This window comes from Perkinsus marinus, assembly GCF_000006405.1.
Source record: "Perkinsus marinus ATCC 50983 genomic scaffold scf_1104296958914, whole genome shotgun sequence".
Taxonomy (NCBI): Eukaryota; Perkinsozoa; order Perkinsida; family Perkinsidae; genus Perkinsus; species Perkinsus marinus.
In genome coordinates, this window is record NW_003206607.1 from 340,499 (window position 1) to 350,898 (window position 10,400).

A 10,400-nucleotide genomic window follows, 5' to 3' on the forward strand; every position below is an offset into this window, starting at 1 on the left:
TTCAGAAGCTCTTCGAGCCTCGAAATCTCCACCTCCCTCTGCTTGGCCACATCCTCGACCTCGCGCTTCTCCTGAGGTGATCTCTCATACCAGACAATACACTCACGGGTTCCCTACCGCTTCAAGCTCCCGAATGGTGGCCAGATACTTTTCTCCCTGCTCCCCAGAGGACGTCTAATCTCAAAACCGTTCTTCTATTCAGCAACGCAAGCTTCGCCTCACCCGTGCTTCCTCTACTCTCGCCTCTACTGAGGCCTTCGTCTCCTCCAGCTCTGCAGTGAGCCTGGAGATCTCATCCTGAGCTGCCTCGAGCTGTTGTTTCAGACTGGCTGAAATCACAAGTAATGAAGAGCCGTCGAGAGAAACTTCTTCCCAACCAATGAGTTCCTGTGCAGCCCGTGCTTCCCTGTGCAGCTCCGCGACTTCTTCACGGAGAGCTCCATCAATTTCAGTTTGGTTCTGACGCAGAGCCTTACAACTTTCAACCGAGTTCACCAACGAGTCACCCTGAGAGCCTCTATCTCCCCTCGGGCTTCATCGAGCTGGGCACGTCGCTCCTCCTGGCTGATAGCCCATGCCTTCTGCTCAGCTTCCAGCTTACCTAACGATGAACGCTCGTCATTGCCACTACTGCGGTCGATTGCATCGGTACTCATCGCATCTCGCAGGGTCTCTAGAGCCAGTTCCTTCTCCTCCATTGCAAATCGTAAGTCGTTAGTGCTCCTCTCAAGATCCTGAGATGAACCAGCTCAGTCCACCCGCACCATAGAGGACAAAATGGCTACTTCCTTTTCATCTTCTTTACGTTGTACGTCTGTATGCAATTTGTCAACCGTCTCCTGCAGGCTTGTAATTTCGCCCAACCTTGCCTCTGAGCGCTATCGCACTAGATGAAGTAGGTTGTAAAAGATCCCACCTGCAAGCGTGGTCGCCTCCGCCATCTTGCCTTCCATCTCGGCCATGGCTTCAGTGAGGCGTGTGCATTCCTAAAAACAAGTCAAGACTCTCCGGCGGGGTCGAGAGGCACATTGACTAAGGCTGAACCGGCTGACCTGGGACAGCTCTGATTCCCGATTTCCATCAGACGTTATGGTCTCCTTCAAAGACCTCTCCAGCTCATTGCATTTCTCCTGAGTAAAGCTGTGTTACTTGCAGGAATATCCCGGCCCACCTTAGAGCTCTCTAGTGCGGCCGTTCCTTCTTCCACTCTCGTCGCCATCTGCTCCAGTTGAGCCCTCAAAATGACCAACTCCTGTTCGGCCTCGCCTGAACGCCCACATGCACTTGTCTTCTCCATTGGCATCATTCGTTACGTGTGGCGACCTCGGCGGCCTGCCTGCCCGTCTCAGCTTCCTTCACGCATACCTCCTGCTTCCACATATCCTAAGCCCGAGGTAATCGCCCGAAACCAAAACAGCAGAGGACTCGACCCTCGACAGCCTCACATCAGCCAAGGTCGACTTCGCCATCTCCAACTCCTTCACCCTCTCCACCAGCTCATTATTTTCAGTCTGGAGATTTTCCAGCTGACCTTTTGCATCATCTGCCACAACGATCTTTCGATCCCATTCAGTATTCTGCTGGACTCACTGAGCTGCGAGGTCAAAGCCTCTCCATCAGTCGCAGTTCCCTCAAACGCCTCTATGCGTTCTCCCATAGCTGTGTTTTCTTGCAACAATTGAGCCTTAAAACCTCACATAAATACCGGTCGGTGAGAAGCCTACCTTCTCAGTTTCAATCCGCTTGAAGATCGTCTCGAGCTCCAACACCTTCCTCTCAGCCTCCTCCATCCGAACCAGTGACTGAGAAAGCCTTCGACTGCTAGATGCCAGTGACCCCCCCGTGGTTCAATACAACATGGCCGAAGCAACGACGCTATAAAGCACTCCTGGCGTGGTCCATCAGTAGACTTTCATTTGTACAGGACCAGACCCCCCACCTCGCCTCACCTGTTGTAGATCCTCGGATGTCTTCCGTGCACGGTCTTCCATCGTAGTCTGTATGCACCAACGATCACAAGTCTCCTGAATGAGCATCCCTCACCTGCTCAGTCTTCGCCATGGACAGCTCCTGCCTCGCCTCACTAAGCAGACCTATATGTTCTTCTAGCCTTTCCTCTGCGGTCGACTATAAACACATTACAATCAGCGAATTTCACAGACGGCAGAAAATCTCACTAAGGCAGTGCCTCTCATCTCTAGCTCTTCCTGCACCGCCTCCAGCCGGGCAGATATCTCCGCAATCTTCTCCTCCAACTCCCCCTCCCGGTCACCAAATTTCCTTCTGAGCTCCTCCGCTTCCCTCTCAAGTTCACCTAACCCAAATCGCGCGTTACATTCCTTTCCAAGCAGCAACCACATCCGTCTACACGACCACTCGGAGGTTCAGGACCACCCATGGAATTACTTTCTCTCTCCTCAGCCCTCCCTCCGGCGTCCTCTGCAACTTCTAAGTCTCGTATCTGCTCAATTCAATAACCACACACTTCGGGAATTAATCACCTTAGCTTGTAGTGCATCTATAGTAGCAGACATAGCAGCAACCTTCTCACGATGGGCTTCTGCCATGCCTTCGGCCACTCGGGCATGTTCCTGCCAAGACCTGTCCACCAACCAACTCTGCACAACTTCCTACCTCCTCAAGCTTGGTTCGCATCGACTCCATCATACCATCACTTTCCTCCTTAGCGCGTTCCACGACCTCCTGGACATTTTTAAGTTGTTCCTTCGCCTCCTCCAAACGACCTCTCATATCCTCAACCTCCTTCTCAAGTGCCGCCTAAGGAGCCAAGCTCTCGGTTATAGCCCGACACACGTACCATCACTTTTTCGCTTTTAAGTCTCTGCTTTTCCTTCGCTATTTCAGCCATACACTCCGAGCTCTCGCTGGCTTCCTTTTCCTGCATCCAGTTCCATTATAGAGGAGACTCCAACCTACATGCCGGGTGATTTCCATCCGAGCCTCCTCCAGTAACGCCTTCAACTTGTCAGTCTCTTCCACCACTCTCTTCACCTCCAGACGATTGGACTCCTCCTCCGCTGCATACCCTAAGGATAATCGCATCTGCTCAACATGGCCTTTTCAAAAGCCCCCTCACCCTTAAGCTGGACTTCCAAACCTTTTACTCTCGCCACCAGCCCATCCCTCTCACTTTTTAGAGCCTCTGCACGCATCTGAAATGTGGAAGCTCTCCACTATGGCAAAGCGTTCTCCGCCCAGAGATGAGGACTCGTGCCACCGTCAAAACCCATCGAGCCTCTCACCTTGCCCTCCTCCTCAGCGACTTCAAGTTCTTTTCGGAGCTTAGCCGTTTCTTTCCCTAGCGTTTCCACTAACTTCGTCTGCTGTACCTAAAGTGATCGGAGGCCTAGACAATCCAACACAGGCTGAGTTGCTGCAGCTCGAAAGAGGCCCATCGTAAACCCCACCTCCGCCTCATTTTTCGAGACGAGCTCTTCGGTCAGCTTGGTTTCCCTAGCCTGCGATCCCTCAGCGGCCTTGCGGAGCTCCTAAGAAACCCGTCACAGCTCTAGTAGTAGTTACTCTCAATCACACCTCGTTGGCCTCCACCAGACCCCTCATCTCCGCTCGGACCCTCTCAAGCTCCTCATCCACCACTGCCTTCTCAGCACTCAAGCTCTGAGGCCAAGGACCCATGCAGGAGGTAGGGTTCCGGAATGTCCCCATCCTTTTCTCATACAGGGGCTCAGCCCACGATACCTCATTCATGCGAAGATATCGATTCCGCTCCTCCTCCAGCTCGGTCAACTGCAACAGCATCGTCTCGTCCTGCACGGGAGGCCCCTACAAGCCACCATCCCCCCACATGAGCCCGACTGTGCCTCACTTCCGTCATGTCCCCGCCTGCTCTCCCGGCAGCATCCCTTTCGAGGTATCCATCTTCAGCTTCCCCTATCAAAAACCAACTGGGAGGAAGTACGGTGTCCTCACAAAAGTACTCAGCTGTAGCTCCAGCTCCTCGACCCTAGCGCGTAGCTCTGCCGCCTCAAAGGTGCCGTCAGGGAGCTGCAGAAAGGACGATCCACAGCGGGCAGGTCCCACCCTTAACTAACCTCGGCCTCCCCCGAGCTGAACTCTTCCGTCGTTCCGGCCCGGCCCTGTAGCGGCGATGAAATGAGTAGCAAAGTCCCATTCTAACGCTACCTCGTTCCTCTCGAGCATAGACTGGAACTGGGCCACCCTAGCAGCGGCCTCCTCCAGCCGAGCCTGTAACGACGCTGTTCGCGCCTTCTCAGCTGTCAGCTCAGACACGATAGCGGAGTCGCCTGAAGAGGTACATAAACAATAACCTCATGTTATGATACCAATGGCCGTCTCCTGCATCTCCCTCAGCCTATCATCCCGATCCCGAAGGGCTTTCGATGCACGTTCGCATTCAACTCGCAGTCCCGCCTGAGTACGCAGCCCTAGCATGGGCCAAACCCCACCTCTCCCACCTTATCCGCTTCCAGCTGATCCCTAGTCGCCTTCAGCAGCACTATCTCCTCCTCAAGCGCAATCTGGGTAGTTCTGGGCGCCTCGACATGGGGGATCTGAATGGGACTTGAACCCCCATCGCAGCATGGCCTTCCTGACCTTCTCTGGTACTTGACCAGCGTGCCTCCTCCAAGCCTGCAATGCTGCCCGGCCCCTCGCCAAGCGTCGGTTCCTCCTACCCAGACTCCCACCTCGGTGGACCTCACTAGCATCACAGCTCTACCTTATCCTCGCCTCGGCCACGACCCTCTTGGTGATAGCTTGGCGAGTGAACACGGACCAGCAGCGAACAACAGCAGAGGAAACTGTATCTGGGAAGCTCCGTCCCTAGCAACACGAGAAGAGCTCACTACGTTTCTGTCTGAGGATCCACCCCTTGAGAAGCATCTTAGTTTGAGGCTGTCTATAATGGCGAGTGTGGCTCTGCTTGAGCATAGCGTCTAGCTTGTAGACCTGCACACTACCCCTACGGCGGCTGGCCTACAGCAATCATACCGTCCGCTCGAGCTGCTCGCTCTTGGCCTTGTGACGACCAGCATCCTTCTTGGCTCGGATCATATCAGCTACTACTACATCAGTAGCAGCAATACTCCTACGGAGCAATGCCTTAGTCTGGACCTAGCAGATCAGCACCAATAACCGACCGCCTTCCCTCAGGGCAGGCCCCTAACCCTGGGAGTGGAGACACCTACGCAGTATCCCTCAGTGGCTTGCTTTAATCTCTCCGAATCCTCGACAGACTTCCTCCCTCCCCCTCCTCCTGCACTGTGTCTGATGTTGTCAAGCCTCTTCAGACCAGCCACCAGTCCCGTAAACGATTCTTCCAGGGTCTGTCACTATTTTGTCTCTCCAACTCCACCGTTGTGGGATAATATGCACATGGTCAACTACATTTGTTGGTGGCAAAATAAAATTCCAAGGAAATTCTCGGAGGTTTTCATTGGCTCATGTATACTTCTATCCGAATTCATGTGTAAACTTCTAGGAAACGCCTGAGCTCAGCTGAGGAAAGCGAAATTATTTCCCACTGAACTTCACACTGAGTCTCCAAGCCCTGCCTGTAGTCTCTCCTTAGCCTTCTGCCCTCCAAAGCGGTCCTCGCCGTCCACAACCTTCCCCTCCCCTTCAGAGTCGGTCCAGGCCTCCGCCTCCAAACGATATCTACACCATCAAATCCTCCTCCTGCCCTACCCCTCACCCCTCACCTCGCGCTCTCTACGATCTCCTGGTTGGTTAACTCCAAGTCCCTTGCTGTCTTCGCAGCAGAGACACGAAGGGTCGCCAAGTTCCGCTCCAGTAACTACCACTCCCTCGACCATGGACATCTCACTCACACACAGGACACACCTTGATCTTCCGCAGAGCCTCATCCCTCTCGTTACGGACACTAGCAGCTCCCTGCATCAATTCCCACTGTCGAGCCTACCACTACTTCCCTAAGATGCCTACGTTGACCATCGAGTGAGCTCGGTTTTCGTCATTGGGATCGAGGACCTCCCGAGAGATGCTCCCTGATGCTTCCGATGTCATAGTCAGATTGATCGCGGTGAATTCGGAGGTTCCCATCGAACAGATTAATTGACCAAGCAAGACTAAAGTCACGGAAAAGTCCTCCCACTAGACTAAGGATGGAAATGCTATGGAAGGTAGAGCGAATTGTGTGCTAACCTTAATCCAACTTAGTGACAGGCCTCTTGTAAGGCTTCTTCTCATTGGCACCAACAACCCAGTCTAATTGCATCACGACGAGGAACGATACTAGCTTTAGCAGGCTCGCACCGAGCGCTTGGAAGACCCCATGCAGGAGGGAGTTCGGTGGGGTCATACCTGCGTATAAGTACACAAGAAAAGCGGAGGAAATAGTCAGCCCCCTACCTGCCGAGATCTGCGACAAGCCTAAACCTTCAAAGCCGCACCAAATATTGAAGTCCCCTCTAGACACCTAACGAGGCGAGATGCCCGTAGTGATAAAGTTACCAGGCCTAGCCTACTCCGTGTACAAGCGCCTCTGCTACGGTGTCTGGCTCTACTAAGCCGCTCGTCGACGAGATGAGCTTGGTGATCTCAGGCTTCCGAGTATTCTCATGTTCGAAGCCTGGCGTTCTCGTGTCTGGTGGGTATACTATAGATACCTAACCATTCAGCTACGCTCCGCCTCCTTTAGTGTTATCCTACAGAGGTCTACCCTTACTCACCTGCACATTGTGGACCTCAGTCTCCTGCCTGAGGGTCTCGGCATACCCTCGGATGGCGAATTTAGATCCAGAGTAGCTGAACAGTGAGCGCTCATTGATATAACCTCCTATCTCCCCCACCCACCTCGCAAGGCCATATACTCCTATTTGGGCAGCCTGACTGCTCACAAACGCGATGCGACCCCGACCCTTTTCTTTCATGGACGGCAGCACTTTGCGTGCCATGAACACGGAACCTGAAGAGAATCATTGCAAGGCGGCTTACCAACTCTCCGACTCGAATACGATGCTCGATAACCGACCAAGGTAGTTGACATTGAGCTCAGCCATGATGTCTTTGACTGTGGTCTCCTCCGCCAGACCCGGAAGGGACATCCCAGCACAGTTGATGAGCCAATCTATCTCATCAGCATCTATGTCCTTCACAAACCTGATCAGAGTGCTCAGGCGTCGACACACGATCTAAACGTGAAGTACATTTGATCCACCTTTTTCGGATCAGTGATGTCACAGCTCACCAGAGCCACATCGCATGCCGGGTTTACTTCCCTTATCTCCTTCGCGGCCTTCTCCAGAACCTCCATCCGCCGAGCTGACACGCACAAGCTCAGTCGCGAATTTCCTTTCAGATAACAAAGACGGGGCATACTACCAATAATGGTGACTCGCTTCGCTCCGTCAGCAGCACATCGTTTCGCCACTGCCAAGCCTATTCCGCTGCTTCCTCCTGGTATGCACACATGAAGACCCTCCACTGATTGGTACCTACACACTACCAGGCTGCTCCCCAGTTGACGACCCCAAGCACTACTTTCCGCGCTTGAAGATGTAGCTAATCAGAGTGATGAGGAGTATGAGGCCTCCAAAGCCGTAGAGCCAGTCGGTCCACATGAGAACAACAATGTCGAATACTCACTCAACTACGGCAAGTGACCACTTAGAATCCTCAAAGTGACAACGTAGTAGTACTACGGTAGTACTAGTATATTATTAACGATATACCATTTAAAACAGTAGATATTGCTTACAAACGTAGGATAGATATTACTACATAGGGATACTGTTTACAATATAATATAATTAGTAATTACATATATAATACCGTTATATTGATATTAATACAATATAATATTATCTATAAAAAATTGGTTTAATGACATTAAACCAGCCATATTGTTATTATATTATGATGAATACCATAACAAGCCTTCAACACCGCCTACACAACTCTACGATTGTGATCACTCTATCGTCCAATAGTTGTGTGCTGTGGAATCCGTCTGCCCAATCTGTCCCTCCTAGCTATGGCTAGTAGGAGGTTGTACTGTTGCTGTTGTATTCATTCCTCCATTTCTCCACGTAGTAACGCTCTGGCTAGTGTTATAAGGCAATGTCAACAGGATCTGTGGTGTCGAACAGCAGCCCAATGGGTGATCAATTGCACATACTAAACGCAGACACCGGACTAAGGAAAACATGAAGCTGTCGATACCAATTAAGATTCACTATGATAAAAAGTAAGGATCGCATACTGCAATGATGATAAACTACGAGCCGACGGCACCAACACGAGTAAGGCCGTCACGCTTTGAGGGAGGGAAAGGGCTTCCCCGCAGGATACTGCAGCCAGTTCTCTTTAGACCAGGTGATGCCAGCCTCGGGACCCTCGACGAGATGAAGCTGGTATCTGGCAAATCCCATCACTATTCAACTAGGAGTACCAAAACTCACGTATGCCTCTGTTTGGGCGACGTATTAGGTAAGGAGAGATGATCGACCGTACCTACCACCGTACTCATATTAGCAGCGACATCAATGACCTTCAATACCAGGGAAGACCACTAGATCCCCTGCATCGACCTCAACCGGTATGAACCCTTTCGCTTCAAGACCATCTCTATCGTTGGCTGGCAGCTCTCCTTCCCATGCTACTGCAGGAGATGCTAAACAGTTCACAGTGATCCTCAGGGGCACCATGACTTCTGTTGCTACCTTTGCTGTCCATGTTGATATCTTTAAAGTGGGGATCGCCTCCCTCGTGGGTCCTAGCAAACAATCGCCTTAAAGGCTCCTTGTGACTTCCTGGTCTGACCCAAAGGCAGCCATTCTACGATGAGGACAGATTACCGTAGTACAGAGGAAGCCAGTGTTACCTCTAGAGTGGCTGGGTCCAAGGCTAACCACATGCCCAGACAGGTCTGTCTCGGCGTAGTGTGGAGAAATGAGGAATCCTGATGGCTAGTCACTGCGCCACCAATCAATGGTTGCTTGAAGATGTACCTGTCGTGCTCTAACAGAGTTACTACCCAGATGAGGACATACATAGATTGTGGCAGAACAGGATCCTGATAGCCGAGATCGCGAACCATCTCCAACACTTTACGGGAATTGCTATACCTACCTCGAAAGGTCCTCAGTGGGTCACTCGAGTCAGCTTACTTGTGAAAAACAGGGTCATCAACGTGCAAAGAATGCCCTACTTTATTCACCAGCTCCGACTTCGGAATGTCCGACCTTATCTGAGCTTATATAGCTCATGGGAGAAGTGGCATCTGCTATTCACCTTGCCATTTTCGTTGACCGCGCCTGGCTCCAAAAAGAATCTTATATGATCCGCACTACCAAGGAAGTACCTACAATTCCCCTTAGGAAACCACTTCAAACCCACCTCGCAGAATCGAAAAATAGAGCCGCGGAATACCAACAGAGGTACTACTCGTTGTTAACATGCTGGTCCCTCCCTGTAGTGAAGACGCTATCCACGCTGTCCTCAGGATCCCAACCCTCCAGCAGCTTGGCCATCTCCTCCTTCATCTCCTGCACCTGGGTTAGACAAGAATATACTCCTCCCAGATCGAGCAAAAGGCGACTACCTCTTCTGCTGTTGCAAAAGCCTTTCTAACGAGGAAACCATTGTCATTGAAGGAGGCTAGTTCTTGGGGACTAAGAGACATTTATGGGCGGAAGTCAACTACAACATCGCCCTTCCGAGACTCATGTTACTTCTCCGAATGCACTCCACTAAGAGCTGCACCCACAAAGGAGAGCGGCCTTGTTACGTAGGACGGGTCGCTATTGAGTAAATTCCTGATTTTTGAACCACTACTAGGGATTGTGTGCTAAGGGCTGAACACTATGAAAGAACCTGGTGGTTGTGAGTATTAGGAAATGCGAAAATCGTGGGTCTAGGCTGGCTTGTCTCAGGTAGATAGATTTTGGGAGGTGTTAAATCAACACTTGTTGATCACGATGTTCTCGTTGGATACTTGATCACCCGCAGTATTTTGGCCATATTTCTGCTTTGTGACAATGTGTGGTGAAACGCTTGTCCCTCGTAGATGATGAAATTGCCTCAGTCATGCTCGCTCTATCTCTCAGAGCCTTTGCCTTCGATCTTGAAGAGTTTGTATAATTATGTCACAATAGCTCGACGTTACGTATATGTTCGAGAACCTGAGGGTCATGTCTCAGAGGATAACAATGACACACCGTCCTTGTTTTGTCCATTACGAATCAATCAATGGCGAGATGTGGTGAGGAAGGCTCAAGCTTCGAATATCACAGAGTTGCCAACCGCAACTTGCAACAGACCATCGTGATCCGGTAACATTGTGGCTGAGGCGTGATTTGTCATTGGCTAGACATTCGCTAATCTATAGATTCTAATTTATTGAATACTGGGCAAGTCTCATTACCGACCTCATGGGC

General features: G+C 51.3%; 3 protein-coding genes across 3 annotated transcripts in view; all 3 read right to left on the reverse strand.

Annotated features, from left to right (window-relative positions):
- The window catches only part of Pmar_PMAR027967 (RAD50 DNA repair protein, putative), a gene marked incomplete at both ends in the record, with an annotated part of 6,874 nt that extends 811 nt beyond the window's left edge, over positions 1-6,063 (reverse strand). The window contains 41 exons of the mRNA XM_002773458.1: positions 33-71; positions 118-174; positions 223-329; positions 378-459; positions 507-601; positions 653-734; positions 786-871; positions 917-986; positions 1,053-1,130; positions 1,172-1,266; positions 1,314-1,383; positions 1,446-1,543; positions 1,591-1,684; positions 1,725-1,802; positions 1,950-1,997; positions 2,044-2,127; positions 2,178-2,314; positions 2,407-2,461; positions 2,502-2,591; positions 2,635-2,778; positions 2,825-2,899; positions 2,938-3,047; positions 3,098-3,173; positions 3,264-3,350; positions 3,429-3,509; positions 3,556-3,804; positions 3,848-3,912; positions 3,960-4,026; positions 4,074-4,118; positions 4,165-4,286; positions 4,326-4,413; positions 4,458-4,553; positions 4,597-4,672; positions 4,721-4,808; positions 4,851-4,950; positions 4,993-5,115; positions 5,190-5,268; positions 5,536-5,658; positions 5,703-5,797; positions 5,845-5,919; positions 5,947-6,063. Of these exons, the coding sequence (XP_002773504.1) occupies positions 33-71; positions 118-174; positions 223-329; positions 378-459; positions 507-601; positions 653-734; positions 786-871; positions 917-986; positions 1,053-1,130; positions 1,172-1,266; positions 1,314-1,383; positions 1,446-1,543; positions 1,591-1,684; positions 1,725-1,802; positions 1,950-1,997; positions 2,044-2,127; positions 2,178-2,314; positions 2,407-2,461; positions 2,502-2,591; positions 2,635-2,778; positions 2,825-2,899; positions 2,938-3,047; positions 3,098-3,173; positions 3,264-3,350; positions 3,429-3,509; positions 3,556-3,804; positions 3,848-3,912; positions 3,960-4,026; positions 4,074-4,118; positions 4,165-4,286; positions 4,326-4,413; positions 4,458-4,553; positions 4,597-4,672; positions 4,721-4,808; positions 4,851-4,950; positions 4,993-5,115; positions 5,190-5,268; positions 5,536-5,658; positions 5,703-5,797; positions 5,845-5,919; positions 5,947-6,063 (3,726 nt within the window). The remainder of the gene's footprint in view (positions 1-32; positions 72-117; positions 175-222; positions 330-377; positions 460-506; positions 602-652; positions 735-785; positions 872-916; positions 987-1,052; positions 1,131-1,171; positions 1,267-1,313; positions 1,384-1,445; positions 1,544-1,590; positions 1,685-1,724; positions 1,803-1,949; positions 1,998-2,043; positions 2,128-2,177; positions 2,315-2,406; positions 2,462-2,501; positions 2,592-2,634; positions 2,779-2,824; positions 2,900-2,937; positions 3,048-3,097; positions 3,174-3,263; positions 3,351-3,428; positions 3,510-3,555; positions 3,805-3,847; positions 3,913-3,959; positions 4,027-4,073; positions 4,119-4,164; positions 4,287-4,325; positions 4,414-4,457; positions 4,554-4,596; positions 4,673-4,720; positions 4,809-4,850; positions 4,951-4,992; positions 5,116-5,189; positions 5,269-5,535; positions 5,659-5,702; positions 5,798-5,844; positions 5,920-5,946) is intronic.
- Positions 6,064-6,166: 103 nt separating this feature from the next.
- Pmar_PMAR027968 (short chain dehydrogenase, putative) lies at positions 6,167-7,583 on the reverse strand (the record flags this gene model as incomplete). Its single annotated transcript, XM_002773459.1, has 9 exons — positions 6,167-6,324; positions 6,373-6,439; positions 6,489-6,629; positions 6,693-6,768; positions 6,817-6,928; positions 6,995-7,122; positions 7,170-7,284; positions 7,345-7,457; positions 7,504-7,583. The coding sequence occupies 9 exons, from the start codon at positions 7,581-7,583 to the stop codon at positions 6,167-6,169; spliced, it is 990 nt and encodes a 329-aa protein (XP_002773505.1).
- A 690-nt stretch (positions 7,584-8,273) lies between these two features.
- Positions 8,274-9,646, reverse strand: Pmar_PMAR027969 (phytanoyl-CoA dioxygenase domain containing protein; the record flags this gene model as incomplete). The annotated part of the gene is made up of 10 exons (XM_002773460.1): positions 8,274-8,379; positions 8,424-8,475; positions 8,522-8,569; positions 8,673-8,799; positions 8,846-8,972; positions 9,015-9,089; positions 9,132-9,211; positions 9,256-9,325; positions 9,409-9,515; positions 9,566-9,646. 10 exons carry the CDS (start codon positions 9,644-9,646, stop codon positions 8,274-8,276), a joined length of 873 nt encoding a protein of 290 aa, XP_002773506.1.
- Between the last annotated feature and the right edge of the window lie 754 nt (positions 9,647-10,400).